The sequence below is a fragment of the Cibotium barometz genome, chromosome 3 (assembly GCF_041138505.1).
Source record: "Cibotium barometz isolate CiBa-2024 chromosome 3, ASM4113850v1, whole genome shotgun sequence".
NCBI lineage: Eukaryota > Viridiplantae > Streptophyta > Polypodiopsida > Cyatheales > Cibotiaceae > Cibotium > Cibotium barometz.
In genome coordinates this window covers 20,450,584-20,470,022 of record NC_141048.1, presented here as the reverse complement: position 1 = coordinate 20,470,022, position 19,439 = coordinate 20,450,584, and the positions used below count along the sequence as shown (strand labels likewise).

Below are 19,439 nucleotides of genomic sequence, written 5' to 3'. Positions count from 1 at the left end.
AAGTGGAGCTAAGGGAGATGGAATTGAAACTCAAGTTTGGCATCTTCCTTGGGGCCTATTTTAGATGTGACAGTTTTGGTCACATTGCCAAAATGTGGCACAGTGAAGAACACGGAGTCGGGTGGGGAGGTGAGGAAGGAAGATGAACCCAGCAAGGGAAGCAAAGCTGGAATCAGTGATATGCATGATGATAAAAATGGGAAAGAGGTGAAGGAGAATGAGACATTGGTACCAGACAGAAATGGGTTGGACCAAAGTTAGGGATAGTGCTAAGGGAAGCGGTAGTTTTAGGCAAATCAAGGAGGAAGCTAGAAGAAATCAAAGCAAACCTTTGGGGAAAGGAGTAGAGGGTAGCAAATCCCTAAATAGCTCGGGTCCATCTCTGTAGTCTAATCCCTTCATCCCATTAGGAGTAGACGACAGTGAAACATCCTCAATGGGAAGATTTAATTGGTAGGTGGAGACAACATGGAGGGATATCCAAAGTGAGGGGGGGCATGAGGATGCTCTAGTGGTTGAAGGGCAGGAGGAAGTGGATATGGTACCGGTGATTACTTTTGAATGAATAGGAAATGCAAGGTGAAAGGGTGTATCTCAAATGTGAAGGGGCTAAGGAAGAAGAAGAAGAACTCAGCCTTAAGGAATGGGGGATGTAGTGATGGTGATTCAAGAACATAATCTGTTTGGTATGAAATGCTGGAGGAAAGATAGGTTTTTGGATTGGGTGGTTCTGTATGGAGGGGTGAACTCAGGCTATAGTGGTGTTTTCACTATTATTAAAAAGAACTTAAAACCTAGTACTATAGCTAATCACCCTAATGGTAGGATCTTGGTAGTAGAGATTCAAATAGAAGAGGAGAGGGTGCGGGTAATTAATATATACGGAGCTCACAATTATAAGGTGAGAGGAGAGATGTGGGAATGGATTTCTAAATTAGACATCTAATGCCCCTACATCATTTTTGGGGAATCTAATATGGTAGAGAGATATGTAGATAGGTGTGGAGGGAGAAATATTTTGATGGTTCAAGAGAGAAGGAAGTGGGAAAACCTAAGAGGCAAGTTGGGATTGGCTAAAGGTGGGGGCTTGGGGATCTGAACTTGGTCATACTTATTTTAGTCTCCAGTATTTTGGATCATCCTCAAGTTTTTTTAGTCAACAGGCCACATGGGTTCCTCCTACCTTGTTTGTTGAAGTTGATCCTTGTTTAGTTTTATCTGATCATATACCATTGAAATGGGGATGGCATGTTGTTGAACAGGGAGGAGATAAGCTTAGACATTGAAATGGGGATGGCATGTTGTTGAACAGGGGGGAGATAAGCTTAGACATTTCTACACAAGGAAATTGAGAGTGAACAATCTTTTGCTCGAGGATGAATTGTTAATTTCTTGCATTGAAAAGGCTATTAGTATATTGAGAAGTAAAGGGGGAAAAGATGGATCCTGGAGGACTTTCTCTAATGAGATGCAAAGTATTATCTGTTGAAATTTGAGCATAATGATGAGCTATGGTGGATCAAACACTAGAATCAACATCATTAACAAAGTGATTAGCAAATGATTAAGATGTAATTAGTGAATAATTAACAAATAGATTAATGTAGGCATGGATACTCAAAAACCAGCAAATTCTCATTAGGGCTATGCCTCAATTTAAAGAGTTTACATCAAGCATCTAATCCCATTGATTTCTCCATGATTCACTCCCAGAATATCTCCACCTTTTGCCTGATTCTCTCCACCTCTTCTCTTTTCCCTGAATATCTCCCAAAATAACTCCACACTCCTAAATTCTCTCATGCTACCCTTTATTCTCTCCCAGTAGATTCTTCTCACCTTTTCACAGGTTCTTTCACAATTACATCTTCTCTTTTACAGCCTCTATCCAAGAGCTTGTTCCCACACACACCCTATTCACTTGTATTTTCAACACCTCCCCTCAAGTGAATACTCCTAGTACACCTAGACCCTATACCAAGTTTGCCTCCCCTTACTTGATAGTTCGCGACCAGTGTCTACTCCTCCCCTCAAGTTATCTCAGCACATCTGGACCCTGTATCAAGTTTCTTTCTTACTCGACAGTCCGCGACCAGTGCCTAAAGTCCCTAAACTCCATAGTCCTTGACACACTCTCTCTCTATGTGTCCAAGGCTACTATAAGTGCCGCGACCTTGACTAAAGTGCTCACACATACATCTACCACGTGGCCTACATCATCAGTGGCTTAGAGGTGGTTTTACTTTATTGGGGAAGGTTACATTGGGTTGTGGGGTCTCTCTCTCTCTCTCTCTCTCTCAGAGATTTTCACATGGCTTCTCACTCTTTGGAGCCTCACATCTTCTCTTGTCTTCAGTCTTCTTGTCGTGGCAGCTTCTCTCCACGCATCCGTCTCTTCTTTCAGTCTTCTTGGGGTAGCTTCTCTTCTTGTGGCAGCTTCTCTTCTCGTGTCCATGTCTTCCTTCAGATCTTCTTGTTGGTGTGGATCCTCTTCTTGGGAAGAGATATTCTTCTTCTTCCATGGCTGGGGCCATGAGCTCGTCCGTCAGGTCTTTTTGCTCCATGTGAGCAACATGTTTCAATGTTTTGCTGACAGTTCCTTTGGGCTTTTTATGTTTATCTTGTATCATTATGCAATGCAAACCCAAATTTATGCGGGAGGTCTTACCTCTTGCCTTATTATGGACAAGGGCAATGTCTAATCCCATTTTTACACTAATGTAATGTGCCCAATACATAATGCGTATAGCATTCATTCTCATGCACATTCCAAATGCAACTCTAGCTGTGAATAATCTTGAATTTGAGTGAGATTTACAGGCATTAACCAAGGGTTAAATGCAAAATGATGATTTTCACAAATTTATCAGCACAATTTTACCAGAAATTACATTAAATCAAGGGTAACCAATTTGTACGGGATGGTTGCAGTATCAAACCAACTCCGATTTGCAATCTGAAGTTATAGGGATCTGTATCAGATACCTAATGGTTAATTTGAACCCTCAATTGTACCAAAATATAGTGATTAGCACTGATTAATCACTGATTAGCAAATTAATGCTCTGTTTTGTGTACAAAAAACAGAGTATGCGGGGAGTCCAGATCTGGTGCCTTCCACTTCAAATGAGCTCAAATTCTTTCAAAGGCATCAATTTCCAACATTGTGAGGTCTAGGCAACCCAAAAGCTTTGATTTTGTAATACTTAAGGACCCTGAACCAGGTTTTAGAGATGGCTCTGTATCCCTTTCTACTCACTCCCACTGTGTCACAAACTTCTTGCATTTGGGAAGGCTAGACCAATAAGTCCATATCTTTTAGTAGATGTTGAAAGACAAGTTTTTTTTTAGTTTTCACAATTACATCTTCTCTTTTACAGCCTCTATCCAAGAGCTTGTTCCCACACACACCCTATTCACTTGTATTTTCAACATTATCAAGAGAAATGAAAAATTAAGGGCTGAAGAGAAGAGGTAGGAGAGGAGGACTTGGGAAGAGTAGTTGGAGTATCTACAAAAGAAAAGACAGACTAGGAGATCAGTTAGTACATTAAGTGCTAGACATATTTGAAGAGAGAGGATGATAAGATGGTTGAGAGAGAGAAAAAGAAGCCAAATGGAAATCTTATAACAGAAGGAGAAAACTAGATAGATATCCATTTGGCTTAGCTAAAGAGAAGGGGAATATGGAAGTGATTGGACATGTTAGGGATGAGAAAGGCTAAGAATTGGGTGATATTGACCAAGTTGCCCTGAAATGGGTGGAGTTCCTTTGGTTCCGCACTGAGCCTGAGAGGAGAGGATTGTTTCTAAAGGAAATTTTAGGAAAAGAGTAGGCTATTAGATATGGTTAGCAAGAGGGTGGAGGTTGACAGGGCTAACTAGTTGGAAAGAGAAGTGGAAATGGATGAATGTTAGCTCGCCTTACAAAAACTTGGGAAGGAGAAATCTCCTAGGTGGGATGGGTTATTTGTGGAGTGCTTCATTTCCTTTTGGCCCTCTATCAAGGAATTGGTTTGGAGAATATGCAAGGATGCCTTTGCCATAGGAAGGTTGGAAAAGGATTTGAAGGACGGAGTTATGGAGTTAATCCCCAAACAAGCTGCTTGTTATAGGTTTAACCATCGGAGACCTATTATTCTGCTCATTGTGGTTTATAAGGTATTAGCAAAGGTCATTGCTTGAAGGATCAGCCCTTTTCTACAAGAGGTGATCTCCAGAAAACATATGGGTTTATTAAAGGGTGATCTATTTATGACAATATCTTTGCTGCTATGCTAGGTAGAGAAGTGGCTTAGAGAATTGATCAAAAGTGTGTTATGCTTCAGCTTTGATATGGAGAAAGCTTATGAAAGGATCCACTGGTCCTTTGTGACCAGGGTGATGGAAAGGTTGGGGTTTGGTAACAGGATGGCTACTGCATATAAACTCTCACTACTGGTGGTTAGTCCAAGCTACTGCTAAATGGAAGATTAGTTGGGGGGTTTGAAATCAAGATGTCTACGAGGCAAGGATGTCCTCTAGCCCTTTTACTATTTGACATAGCTTCCCATCCCTTGATAGTGGCTTTGGAAGATGCTTGTGATAGGGGTGTGGTAACTCGATTAAAGTTGAGGGTGGGGAGCACCTGGTGATTCAGAGACTCACTACTATTTTTGAAGGTTGATAATGATAATCTAAGACATGCCTTACAAATAGTGCAAGAGTTTGCTGATGCTTCTGGCTCTATATGCAATATCCATAAATCTAGGATTATTAGCTTGACTGAGGAGGAGGATTTTAACCTGGAGAGATGGGGATGTGAAGTAATTAAGGAAGGGGCATATTGTTAGACAACTGGGGGATGTGAAGTAATTAAGGAAGGGGCATATTGTTAGACAGCTGGGGGTTCCCTTTGGAGTGGGGGTGTCAAACAAACAGCTGAGTAATTGGGCAATTGAGAGGTTTCTAGATAAGATGAAGAGATAGGAGGGTATTGGGGTTCCATTTCATGAGACAAGGCGGTCATTTCTAACACTGTGCTTAATGCTTATATTATGTTTCTGTGTCTTGTGTTAGATTTTAGAAAATGCCACCACTGGAAGGGGATTGTAGCCCCAGTCAAGAATTTCTAATGGAAAAATAGTGGAAATGACAGAAAAGCCTCGACCTAGTTAGCTTGGGAGAAAATGAGCTTGTCTAAAAAGGTGGGAGGCATTGGGATCCTACATTTGCCCATCCATGCCAAAGCAAAGGTAGTAACTAGCCTACCTAAATGTCTTCAGTAAGAGGAGATTTGGACCAGGATGGTGAAAGAGGTTGTTGAAGAATCCAATGTGCAATACAAAGGCATGTGGCTTGGGTTGGGACTGGAAAGCCAAGCTTCTATTTATGCTCCCTTGAAAATTACAAGTGCCCCCTTCTGAAAGTTCTTACGTTTTTAACTGGAATGAAGTGTTGGGTTTGGTGAAATGGGATGGATGTACCAGAGCTACAGGGAACTCTCTATGATGGGGTGGACCCATAAACTTACCCCTCCTTTGGCCCACTCTGATGTAGGATATCCATAAATTTGAATAATAGAGGATTGAGAAAGTTGGCTGATTGTTAGGACTCGACTCAGGTTGGAATGGAAGGAGTTGGGATAGTTAAAGGAGGAGTTTAGGCTACAACAAAGTGATCTTTAGGTGGTAAGTCACGTCTTGGAGGAAGTGGAGAAGGGCTGGGTATCTATTGCCTTTAATGAGACTTGTTGGCTAAAAGATTGGTCATGGTTTAATGGAGTTAAACTGGATAAGGTGACTACTAGGGCCTTGCATGAAGAGATGTGCAAGAGTGAGGTGAATGTGCTGTACTGTAACAAAATTTGGAAGGTCAAATGGAGCTCTAGTACTTGGATGAAGAGATGGAAGCTCATATGGGAATTAGATATTCCTGTGAAGGCCCAGTTCTTTTATGGAGGGCCTGTATGTGGGCTTTTCCTATTGGGTACAAATTGGATCAAATCTGCAGCTTGTTGAATAGTGAATAGGTTGGATGAGATTGATGGGAAAAGGAAGTCGTCGTGTAATTAACTCTTGTAAATGGCTGCTTGTAAGTCTTTAATATAAATATCTTATGTTCCCAAAAAGAAAAGAAAAGGCCATGCTACCATGCAAGAGTAAGGTAGGTGTACTAATTTTTTATTAAGCTCTACCAAAGGAGTCGACTAAGGTGTGATCCTTGAGATGCATTAATTAATTAAGGAGCCAAGCCACATGGACAATACATAGGTTTGCCCATAGTGTGGTAAACGAACTATACATGATATGTTAAATGTTAAAAGCCTTGGGTTCTTCCTGTATTGGTTTGTTAGGATAAGGTTCTGCTTCTTAAGCTGAATGGTCGTTTGACTCAAGGTGAGCTATGGCGACCCTTCACCAGTCTATGAGCTCTCTGTCCATCAATGGTGGCGCCCATAAAGCTGGCGTTTGCGCCTTCTCTTCGACTTCCTTAATGGGCGTGGGGGTGGCCCTGCCGCGTTCATTTGCGCAGGTAAGCTCCGTGTTTTGCATTAAATAAATTGAGAGAGAGAGAGAGAGAGAGAGAGAGAGAGTTCTTTTATTGCTTGGCGTTGGGTTTTCTGTTTGCTATGCCTCAACATTTTCTGCATACCATAACACCCCTCCCCCCTCTCTCTCTCTTCGCCCTGGTTAGCCTCTAACTGCAACATGGCTTATATGCAGGTCAATGATGGAGGAAGGAGGGGCGTTATAAGCATGGTACATGCAGTTCTTTGTTGCATTTGTTTTCGCTTGATTCTATGCCCTTATGTAAACAACTGCACTGTCTGTATGCATGTATGTATGTGCATTTGTATGCATGTATTCATGCATGCGTGTATGGTTTTTGACGTATCAAAATTTGTTTTCTCAGTAGTTGATGGCATTTACGGCCTTGATCAAGCAGACAGCTTGGTAGTGTTCAGTAATCTGTGTTCTATGTTTGTTGCGTTAGATCTACAATTATCTGGCCCTTGGTGATAGATCATAAGACTAGCATAGATATAGGACTTTTCATAGTCAGGACTCCTTTTTAGGTGTGCTTTAGGCCACCGGATTTGTACAGTCATACATACACTTTTGATAATATGAACATATTGTAGTTTAGGTGAAAACTTTGCGTTTTTCTCTCTCTTCTCTCATCTCGCATGATTGCATCAATGTTCCTATGAAAAGCATTTAGGGCTGAAAGATCAGACCCATGAGAGCTTTCATGTGACACATTGCCTAATCTCAGATTTGCGGCCAGATTTAGGCTTTGTTAGGCTCAGGGGAAAGACTTAGAAGCTAGTCGGCAACAAAATGGCCGAGTTGGCTGATCATTGGGACAAGCACCTTGGGGCCTATATAAGCCAGGGCATAATATTGGATCATTTGTCTAGTTTCCCCTTGGGGATAGATCGTAAGACTAGCATAGATATAGGACTTCATAGTCAGGACTCCTTTTAGGTGTGCTTGAGGCCACTAGATTTGTACAGTCATACATACACTTTTGATAATATGAATATATTGTAGATTAGGTGAAAACTTTGTGTTTCTCTCTCTTCTCTCCATCTATCTTCCGCATGATTGCATCAATGTTCTGATAAAGTTGCACAAAGCAGAACATAGGAGAGAGAGAGAGAGAGAGAGAGAGAGAGAGAGAGAGAGAGAGAGAGATTAGACAATGAACATCTTATTACGTAGCATGAGGCTTTACAATGGCAATATCAGCTAGCAGATGGTGTAAAACAATGTGCCTGTTAATGAATGAACTGAGTTAACAAGTGAGAAAAGAAGAGCCCTTTACATAAGGAAGAGTGAAGCTGGCTGATTGTCCCGATGGAGCTGGCCGACATCAGCAAATAACCCCCACGACTTGCATAAATGTGAGAATACATATATGCCCAATAAAAAGGTCCGGTCCCACACAATAGTGAGATGCACAAATTCTAACACCCCCTCTGCAACTCAGTGTGTGCAAAAGTCGGAAGAAGAAAATTGATGTGAAGAAGGTGCAACCATGGACACCCCAGTACCGGCTGGATACTGAATACACCGCAGAAGATGCACTCGCCAACCTGTCACTTCAAAACAAACTGCCACCCTAAACATTAAAGAAATATGCTTGGCTCCGAATTCCCACACCAGTGTGATCAAGCTCTTATATTTGGCTCAACATGAGAGTTTGGTTGGCATTATTGTGTTCTTTTGTATCACGTGATTGCAGTTTAGAGTCCATACCACTGTGACTAATGAAGGTTTGTCAGGCATCCTCCCATCACTCCGAAGGGGTGTTTGTTGGGTATTTCGGAGTTAGTTGGTGTGACTCTTATTAGGTTTGGTCAAAAGATCAGGCTTGATGCCTATAAAAGCATGTACTTGGGCGGTTCTATCAACATGGAGTATTATTTGAGTTGTGCAATCTCTCTCTTGAGCTTTGTCACATCTCTCTCTCTATATCTCTCTATCTCTTTGCATCAACTCATTAGGGATTGAATCTCCATCTTTCTTTTTGCACATGCTCCATCTTGGCACCATGAATGCTAACAAGGGCAACCAATGTAACGTGTGGAAGCTTGATGAATAAGAGCGGTACTTCAATGGACAGAGATGTGTGCAGAAGTTGTGAGAGGGAGAGAGTATTTGTCACATGCACTCTGCACTGTAGTGCATGGTGACAAATTGGTTCATCATCAGCAGTGCAACATTTGTACAGTATTAGTTCCATTCAGGATGATTTTTGTCGTACGCTGTGACCCCATTGTATATCCTCAGTCCAGGATAAGTCAGGCACGAGCTACGTAGGTCATTCTCAGCCATAGTCAGTCAGTCAGTCAGTCAATCTAAGTCCCTTAACCCACTTAAAGAGATGAGTAGAAACCTTAGGGTTTGCATCAGAAAGCATCCTGTATATTGCACATCATTCATGCATAACATCTAGACCATAGCAAGAACCTCAGATAGCATCCAGGATTTATCTAGGATTTATCTGGTAATTTTCCCAGCATTTTTAGCATTTTATACATCATTGAGACGGACATGTGCAGTCGGCCAGCTCTGTAGCCAGCCGACTGGCACATCTTGTCCATATAAATAGAGGCTTGGCATAATCATTTAGTCATTCATCATATTCAGCAAGAGAGCCATCAAGCGCTTACCATCCTCAGCCCCAGGAGCATAGGCGATTGCAGTTTCAGCCATCTCTCTTCAGCATTTGTCTCCTACAGCCCTAGGCGCCTCAAACGCATGAGCATTCAGCCATCTACATCAGTAAAATGCAGCAGTTCAGCATTCAGCCTTCAGTCCATCTTGCGTTTTTTGCATCCATACAGTTTTCAGCATTCATTCATTCATTGTTTTGCTCCAGCCACTTGGTGAAGGTAAAACGAGCATTCTCATTCATTTACAGCATTCATATACAGTCTAGAACAATCCCAAACAGCCCCTCTCTCAGCCCTAGCTTTGCATCCCTCACTCATACCACTGGGAAGAGTGCATAGGCTCGAGACTGGACATCTTTGGTACCTCTACAGCAGTGCACAGTTCAGCCCAACACTTGGTCTTCAGAGGTCTTGCGTTTGGCTTATCGTCAGTCACACCGTCAGTCTCTTTAAAGATAATAAAGCAAATACTATCTCAGTAAACAGGATAGGGGGCCCTTCAGTGGGTAATTCGAGACCCCATACGGTGTACAGTTCTCATCTCTCTCTAAAGTTTGAAGTATTAAAGTGGATTACTAAACTCATGAAACTTAGGATACAGAAGACGGTGTGAGCATTTGTGTGACAGGATCCTCCAATACAAAGACTTCCGCTGCATATTACATTGGTATCAGATTCAGCTTGTACACACACACACACCGTATCCTAGCGTGAGGGCATCCTTGGATGGGCAGATTGTGTTTCGACACGACTACCGACTTCAGCATCATAACTACAGAGGAGAGTACTCATCAGCTGGAAGACGTCTCCCCCGAAGGAGACCTTGCGCTTCCGCCCACCACAGACACCATCTTCTTAGAGCTCAGAACCAGTTGCTCATGGAGCGTCTCCAACTCTTGGAGGCAGCAACAGCACGTCCTCCTCCGCCTCCAGCAGCACCCGACTACATTTCCTAGCACCCGACTACATTTTCCTCTTCTTTCAGATGGAACAACAAAGGAGAGAGGACGAGGCCCAAAGGAGAGAAGAAAAAGCAGAAGCAGAAGCTAGAAAGCAACAAGAAAAAGCAGAAAGACGGGACTATGAGGAAGCCCAACGCAGGATCCACTAAGACCGGCGTCAGGCTGAACTCGCCGCTTGGGAGCACCAACGAGAGCTCGACCGAGAACGTATGTTACTTGAGCACCAAAGGGAAGAGGAGGCCATTCATCCTAAAAACCAGCACCTCTCTTTAGCATCCCGAGTCTCAGGTGCCACCAGCCAGCAGTCCGCAACATCAACTACCGTCATTCGAAGTCAACCTAATTTCAGTAAGTATGATGGTAAGTGTGATCATTTAGCAGTAAATCAATTTATTCATCAATTTACTGCTCATTTTCCATTAGCTAGAATCACAGATCCTCAGGATAGAGTCTACGTAGCGGCTCCCCATCTCATTGGTGAGGTAGTCACTTGGTGGCAGCATTGGTCTAATCTCTATACAAACCAGACCACAGGTGTCACAGCTTTCAGCTGGGATACCTTTGTCCATGACCTGAAGACCAGATTTCTCCCGCCCCAGTACATGACCGGTCTGGCAGATGAGTTCTATGGACTTAGACGACAGAACGGATCCCTAGTGCTTCAGTTTTTTAGCAAGGTTATCACTTTAGCACAGCAGTTAGGGTTATCTGCACAGGCCAAGATGGAGCAATTCATTCGTGGATTGGATACTAACATTCGGTTCACTGTTCGTAACTTTGAACCTAGTACATATGACCGGGCTTTGACTCTCGCTCAGAATGAAGAAATGAAGATGAATGGAGGCAAGCCCAAGCCGTCATTTCAGTCCAGTACCAAACCCCAGCAGCAGCAATCCACTATCCACTGCACAGTCAGGGAAAGGTAACGCATCTTCTAAAGATGTTAAGAAGGACGGCAGTAGAAGCTCCAGTTCAGGGGGTAAGAAAGACAAAGAATCTAAGCCTAAGAAAACCCCCGATGAAAAGGCTAAAGCAGGCATTACTGGAGGTTATCTTCCTCCAGAGGAGCAAAAGAAGTATCAGTCAGAAAATAGATGTTTTTTCTGTCACATCATAGGGCATGGTAAGAAGGATTGCCACAAATGGCAAGCAGAACAAGCCGCTAAAGCCCCTTCTGCCACAGTTGCCACAACCTCCCCAGCTCCTCCAGCCCCGCCTACTACCACCAATGCGGTTCAACTTTTACCTTCTACGCATCCTATGCCATCAGTGGTATTTGATGCTAAGCAGGAGGGTGAGAGCGATGCTGCACAGAAGAGCCTCGTCCGAGCTTATGGCTCTGCCAAGGGCCGACAGTTTGTAGTCCTTTTCGATATGGGTAGTTTTGAAGATGCCATCTCTCTCGAGTTGGCTGATAAATTGAACTGCACATTAGTCCCATATCATCTGAATGTGGACGGGTTTACACCCGGTCTTCGCACCCACATTTCCCAGAAGGCACAGCAATTTGCCTTTGAAGTTCAAAAGGCCTCATTCCACTAAGATTTCATCGTCTCGCCTCTGTTGGGGTGTGACATGATCCTAGGAATTCAGTGGTCAGTATGAGCCTATTTCCGATTGGGGACATGACACTTTTACTATCTGTAAAGGTTTTCCTGAGCCTGTCATGATTCGTGGGGATAGAAGCATTCTTGGCATCCCATTGATTTCGCATCTTCAGGCCAGACGAGCTAACCACAAGGGAGCAGAAGAAGCCCTACTTTATGTTCGTGCTCAAACAGCCTCTACCTCATTGGTAGCATCCATTTCATCTTCAGTCCCTCAGTTAGCAAACCTCCTGTCCAGACATCATGACATTATGCTCAAGGACGATCTCCCGCCCAGCCTCCCACCCTCTCGCCCTGAGGATCATCACATTGATTCGGTCCCTGGATCAGATCCTCTTAGCAGGTTTCCCTATCGTCTTTCCAAGACTTTAGAGGGTGAGTTAGAAAAGCAGTTATTCGAGCTTCTCCGAGCCGGACTCATTCGGCCTTCTTCCTCCCCATTTGCTGCACCTATCCTATTTGTCCAAAAGAAGAACAAGTCTGCACGCCTTTGTGTGGATTACAAGGCATTAAACAAACTCACTATCAAGAATAAGTTTTCTATGCCAAGGATAGAGTACATTTTGGAGGCTAAGTTTTTCACTAAGATCGACCTCAAGAGTGGTTACCATTAGGTCCGCATATTTGAAGCTGACATTCCAAAAACAGCTTTTCGGACAAAGCGTGGTCACTACGAGTTCGTAGTCATGCCTTTTGGGCTTACAAATGCACCCGCAACCTTCAATAAGATGATGTCTAGGATTTTCGCAGTCCACATTGGGAAGTGTGTTTTCATATTCCTTGATGACATACTAGTCTTCTCAGCCACTGCGGAGTAGCATGAGAAAGATGTGGAGAAAGTCTTGCAATTTTTGCGAGATAATCAGCTCTATATAAACGCCAAAAAGTCTGTCTTTGGTGTTAAGGAAGTTTAGTATTTGGGCTACATCATCGGTTCCGATGGGATTAGACTGGATCCATCAAAAGTTCAGGAGATCTTAGATTGGGACATTCCTAAGACTGCCCAAAAAATCCGCTCATTCATAGGTCTTTGTCAGGCCTATAGTACCCATCCCATGTCCATCAGTTTTCCAACCTTGCAGCACCTCTTACCGACTTACTCAAGGGGGTGAAGACTCGCAAGCATAAAGTCTCAGTTACAGGCAAGGCGCTTGATGCATTCTGTGCACTCCAAAAAGCTGCCTTAGACGCACCTGTATTAAAGCTAGCATCATGGGACAAACCTTTCGAGGTCATCACCGATGCCAGCAATGTAGCCATAGGTGCAGTCCTCCAATAGGACAATAGACCCGTGGCATATTACAGCAAAAAGTTGGATGTCGTCGAAAAAAATTATTCGGTATATGACAAGGAGCTTTTGGGTGTGATCACAGCACTCAAACATTGGAAGCCTTTTCTTTATGGACAGGTTTTCACAGTGAAAACAGACTACCAAGCACTTAAGTGGCTTCAAACTATGTCCAGTGCCCAGTGGAGTGATCAACAGGCCAGGTGGAGTCAACTCTTCCAACAGTTTGGAGGAATGATTGAATATATCCCTGGTAAGCATAACCCAGTAGCAGATGCTCTTAGTCGAAAGGTCAGCATCCAGGCAGTCCAAGAATCTACCATTCTCGAAATCACGGGGAAGGACTTAGATAGTATGAAAGACCAATATGTCGACTCCCCTGAGTTTGGCCCTTCATTTTGAGCCAGGCCATTATTCCATCCAGAACGGTAGGTTGTTCTTCAAGAACCGCCTCTGTGTCATTCGAGAAATGCGTTCCGCTCTTCTCCACGATGCCCATGACTCCTTAGTTGGAGGACATAGGGGTATCAACAATACCCTCGAGAAATTTATTGGCCAAAGATGAGGCGTGATGTCTATGCACATGTACAAGCCTGTAAGATTTGTCAAAAAGTAAAGGTTCCACATACAAAGAAGGCTGGTTTACTTCAACCTTTGCCTATCCCTGAGACGGACCTTTCATCGACATATCTATGGACTTTGTAGGGCCTCTACTAGCATCCACCGGATCTCGTAACACTCAATGTTTTACCATTGTGGATCGCTTTAGTAAATTCTACATGTTCATCCCATGCAAGCATATGGCCATAGCCGAGGACGTAGCCTATCTGTTTCTCAAGCATTGGTATCCAGTTTGTGGTTTGCCTAGCATCATAACATCAGATAGAGATTCCAAGTTTACCTCGCATTTCTGGAGGGCATTATTTGAAAACTTTGGAACTAAGTTGCAGTTGTCTAGTGCATTCCACCCGCAGACAGATGGCCAAACAGAAATTTATAACTAGTTGGCCTTTGATGTTCTCAAGTCATACTGTCATGACTAGCACTCCAAATGGGAACATTATCTTCCATTGGTCCAAGCTATCTTGAACGACACTCATTCATCCAGTGTCGGACGGACTCCATATGAAGCAGCCTTTGGTCGCCGTTTCTCTTCTCTTTTGATGAGATTGGTGTCTCCATCTCTAGAGGCTAATAAAACCACGGAAGCATTTTTTGAAATCATTGAGTCAGTCAAGGACCGCCTGACCAAAGCACAGGAAGCATATAGCAGACAGGCGAATAAGTCTAGACGAGATGTCCACTTCAAGGAAGGGGATTGAGTCTATTCGTGTACCATGAAACAAAGATTGAAACAAGTGGGCAAACGTTGTCCCAAGCTTTCATTCTGTAGTTTTGGCCCTTTTCCAATAGTTTAGAAGTTAAGTGATGTCTCCATGAAGTTAAAGTTGCCTACGAGTTAGACAATGCATGATGTTTTCCATGTTTCTTGGCTAAAACCATATGTTGGTCCAAAAGTGTTTGATGTTTCAGATGAACAGCAGCCGAACGTGGTAGACGAAGCAGAAGTCATTGTGCTCGAGCAGATCCTTCTTCATCGTTTGAAGCATGGTTCCGATCGACGGATACGTCAGCTCTATACGAAATTCCGAGATCGAGGTACCCACGAAGCTGTATGGCTAGACGAGGAGTTCTTTCAAGAGTACCCCCAGTTGTTGGCGGACTACTTGGAAGCCATGAACCTGCCGCCAAGCTAAGCAGGAGGGAATGTCACATGCACTCTGCACTGTAGTGCATGGTGGCAAATTGGTTCATCATCAGCAATGCAACATTTGTACAATATTAGTTCCATTTAGGATGATATTTGTCGTACGTCGTGACCCCATTGTATATCCTCAGTCCAGGATAAGTCAGGCACGAGATACGTAGGTCATTCTCAGCCATAGTCAGTCAGTCAGTCAATCTAAGTCCCTTAATCCACTTAGAGAGACGCATTCATGCATATACAGTCAGTAGAAACCTTAGGGTTTACATCAGAAAGCATCTTGTATATTGCACATCATTCATGCATAACATCTAGACCATTGCAGGAACCTCAGATAGCATCCAAGATTTATCCAGGATTTATCTGGTAATTTTCCCAGCATTTTTAGCATTTTATACATCATTGAGACATTTTATTTGGACATGTGCAGTCAGCCAGCTCTGTAGCCAGCTGACTGGCACATCTTGTCCATATAATTAGAGGCTTGGCATAATCATTTAGTCATTCATCATATTCAGTAAGAGAGCCATCAAGCACCTACCATCCTCAGCCCCAGGAGCATAGGTGATTGCAGTTTCAGCCATCTCTCATCAGCGTTTGTCTCCTACAGCCCTAGGCGCCTCAAACGCATGAGCATTCAGCCATCTACATCAGTAAAGCGCAGCAGTTCAGCATTCAGCCTTTAGTCCATCTTGCGTTTTCTGCATCCATATAGTTTTCAGCATTCATTCATTCATCGTTTTGCTCCAGCCACTTGATGAAGGTAAAATCAGCATTCTCATTCATTTACAGCATTCATATACAGTCTAGAACAGTCCCAAACAGCCCCTCTCTCAGCCCTAGCTTTGCATCCCTCCCTCATACCATTGGGAAGAGTGCATAGGCTCGAGATTGGACATCTTTGGTACTTCTATAGCAGTGCACAGTTCAGCCCAACACTTGGTCTTCAGAGGTCTTGCGTTTGGCTTATCGTCAGTCACACCGTCAGTCTCTTTAAAGATAATAAAGCAAATACTATCTCAGTAACGGGATAGGGGGCCCTTCAGTGGGTAATTCGGGACCCCATATGGTGTACAGTTCTCATCTCTCTCTCATATCTCCCTAAAGTTTGAAGTATTAAAGTGGATTGCTAAACTCACGAAACTTAGGATACAGAAGACGGTGTGAGCATTTGTGCGACAGGATCCTCCAATACGAAGACTTCCGTTGCATATTACAGTATTGGGTCCTGAAGACCCTCTGTAGGCCCCCCACCACGGAGGGTGTATTTGCTTTATTAGATCAATGAACGAATAACGCAAATATCTGTAGATCTAATGATCTGATTCTTGACCTTCAACCTTCACCCTGGTTGTAGCTTTCCCCTTGGTTGTCTTTGCCCTTGGAAAACTGCAATACCTTGTGAATTATGAGATAACCAAATGAATTCTTGCCTATGCTATCTATAGCACCTAAAGATGCTGGTCGGTGGAGGAAAGTAGGGATCGGCCTGTGGATATTCTCCACGACCTGTTTAATGTCCCTTTTTGGTAGGTGCTTTTCATGCCAAGACCTGGCCGCCTTTTTGTCCATTGACTGGCCGCGTTGCATGACCTATCTAGGCTTGTGCGCAGGCCTTCCTTGCTGTCCAGCATGCCTGAGTGCTGGCCGACATGTTGGCCAAGGCCTTGTGGGTTGGCCGACTTGGTCCCTAGCCCTTCTAGGCTTGGCTACCTTGTTGCCCAGGCCTGGCCACCTTGCTGCTCAGGCCCTCCAGGCTTGGCCGACAGCATGCCCTAGCCAATGGTGGCTATTGGGCTTGGCCATGGACCGTGCCACTAAGACCAGGGATTCTAAAGGGTTGCCCCCTTCTCCTACATGCATCTACATGCTCTAAGATCTAGATGCCTAGTATCTGGCTACAAGCCAAACACCCGGAACACGTGACATCATTCTAGAGGGAGACTCACAGTATGGATTGACATTGCTTCATGTGTGATACTTGCACACCTAAACAAGACCTTGTACGAGACTTGTACACCTAACCTTGGATGCTTAGAGTGGAACCCTGGTTGACTCGTCCTAGACTGGGAATCACATGGGACCAATTTCCACTCCAGGTTGTCCCACACTTGCTGGACAAATATGTCCACATGGCATTCAAGTGCGGAATGCACATGACATCCCCTTTTGCTTAACTTGACGGAAGCTGCATAGCCTCCAGATAGTGTGTTAATAAGGCTGCATAGTTGTTGAAAAAGTCTTTGTCAAGCCAAACCGCTTCGTGTGTCCCTCGGTCATGAAACTTTGTGAAAAACTGTCTTCGTCTTTGGTTGGAACCATGCTTGAAGTGGTGTAGAAGGATGTGCACGAGAATCATCACTTCAGCTTTGTCAATAATGTCTGGTTCCGCTTTGTCTTTAATCTCTAAAGGGATTGGACTTCCATATGGTTTGAGCCAACTGATATGGAACCACATCATGCATGGAGGACCAAATAGTTACACATGATGTACCCCCTCTGAAAAATGCAGACACCAAAATAGCCCAAGAGCTGCTCTCTGCAATTGTAGGGAGGGTGGGCAGGATAGAAAGTGAGTGGAGAGGGAAAAAAAACGCAAAGAATGCAGATCTGCCCCTCCGGAGATGAAAGCGCAGGTGTGAAACACTGCGGGCAGCCACCAGGCTCACGTGAAAATGCGGTAAAAAACAACACCAATCAGCAATCCCAGGTCTAGACCCCTCTGCTCTGATACCACGTTAGAGGGCAGTGGAAAGATGTAGACGAATGACAAAAACACTGAAGCACCAAGTGAGAGATGAGAGAAAACAGCAAACGCTGATGCACTAATCCTCAAGAAAAAGATGGATACAAGGTGAGGAGTGGTCTCCGTAGGCAGAGGGCTGAAGGGTGCTCGCCAGGTGACCATAAAGCGATGATAAAAGTGGAGGGGGGAGAGCATATATATACTCTCCATATGTACTGGCCAATTCCCTCATGACTCCTACACAACCTGAAAATAGGCATAAAAGCCAAAAAAGGGTGGGCAGCCCACATCAGAGGCCCAATAAAAATAGGGAAAAAATAGGGGGGTGCATGAGCATGGGAAGGGCACCCATAGACACCAAAATAGCCACCAACAGGATATGATATATGCTAACAAAATTACCTAAAGGGGGCTGGTGGCCCATCTTCGACACCTAGTGTGGTGTGCATGGTTTTGGTGATTTTCGCTGTTTTAATTGTGGTATTTATTCTTGCCAATCATTAAGTGCTCTGAGTTTTGGGCTCCCTGTGACACACTCCAATTACTATCTGCATGCATTTTTGTGCACACCTACCTATTATGGATATGAGGAGTGGTGCTGAATATGGTTTTGTGCTGCAAAAATTGGGATCTAAAATACAATGGTGGGTTTGTTGAAATGTGTTACTCATGAAAGCTGCGGGTTGAATGAAAAGTGCTTAATTTTTGTTCAATATAATCACACAGGCCATAAGGCAGTGGGAACGGAAGAAATGTAAACCCAATAGTTTACCAGTGTGGACAAAGCTGCATGTCAAGGTGGGCGACACTGTGAAAGTAATTGCTGGGTCAGATAAAGGGAAGGTGAGTGAAATTACCTGCGTGTATAGGCATAACAGCAAAATTCTGGTGAAGGATGTCAATATAAAAACCAAGCACGTGAAGGGAAAACAAGAGGGTGAAGCTGGACAGATAATACAGGTAAGGTAACACATGTTTGTGGGCTGCCTCCATATGAGTAGATTTTGATTTGTTGTGAAAACTTAACTTGTTATTTGATTGTGCAGATAGAGGCGCCTATCCACAGCTCAAATGTGATGGTATACTCCAAAAAGGAAAAGGTGGCTAGTAGGGTGGGGCACAAAGTGTTGGAGGATGGAACGAAGGTAAGGTATCTTTTAAAAACGGGTGAAGTGCTTGATAGTCCCGAAGAGTGGAAGCGTATTCACAAGACCAAGAAGAAAGAGAAAGAGAAGGCCCAAACTGCAGCAGCCTAGTTTGCTACCTCAGAATAGGGTGACCGGCAATTTGTTAGCTCACCTTAGAGGTTGATCAACTTTTAGTTTATAAGCTGGTTGGGATCAGACAATTAAAGCTGCTGTTGTGTCCTCTTTCGTGGATGTGTTGTTGTCGCTATAATGAGAAGACACTCCGGGTCTTGTCTCTTACGGATGTAAGGGCAAACTTGACTTGTGCTCCATCTGCTGTATGTGGTTCCAAGTTTCCCTTGCCCATTGTGGAAGTCCTCTCGTGAAATCACTTAACTGGGCAAAGTTATTACAATCAGCTGGCACAATAATGATAACAGCTTGAGCTGTTTCAGTTAGATTTTGGAAGTGTTAATGGAAATGTTTGGTTTAGCTTGAGCACTCAGTGTGCCAAGCCTGCAACTGTACCTACATACATGGGCATGGTCTTCTTTTGGTGTGTGTATGCTCTTGCTATACCTTTGCAGGGTCATATGCAAGCATAATTCTACACATGCAACATGCCAATGTCATGCGTATGTATTTTGTAAGATGTATCTTTGCCAAGTGTGTTATGTACGCCAAGTAATGGGCATGGAAAGAACATAAAATCTACTAAATAGTCATCCTAAAACATAACATATATAGTTTAGCAAGTTACGGATTTCGGGAATCGTTAATT

At 43.7% G+C, this 19,439-nt stretch overlaps 1 protein-coding gene across 1 annotated transcript; it reads left to right on the top strand.

Moving 5' to 3' along the window:
• The first annotated feature begins 6,221 nt into the window (after nucleotides 1-6,221).
• On the top strand, nucleotides 6,222-19,157 carry RPL24 (Translation protein SH3-like family protein). Its single transcript, XM_086774431.1, has 4 exons — nucleotides 6,222-6,513; nucleotides 6,705-6,740; nucleotides 18,258-18,491; nucleotides 18,578-19,157. Exons 1-4 carry the CDS (start codon nucleotides 6,385-6,387, stop codon nucleotides 18,785-18,787), a joined length of 609 nt encoding a protein of 202 aa, XP_086630557.1. The 5' UTR covers nucleotides 6,222-6,384; the 3' UTR covers nucleotides 18,788-19,157.
• Nucleotides 19,158-19,439: the final 282 nt, after the last annotated feature.

Excerpts from the sequence above, each read along its gene's own strand:
- RPL24 (XM_086774431.1), top strand. The coding sequence starts at position 6,385 with ATGGCGACCCTTCACCAGTCTATGAGCTCTCTGTCCATCAATGGTGGC. Across the intron at positions 6,514-6,704 it reads TGCCGCGTTCATTTGCGCAG|GTCAATGATGGAGGAAGGAG; the intron begins GTAAGCTCCGTG and ends GCTTATATGCAG. Across the intron at positions 6,741-18,257 it reads GGAGGGGCGTTATAAGCATG|GCCATAAGGCAGTGGGAACG; the intron begins GTACATGCAGTT and ends ATAATCACACAG.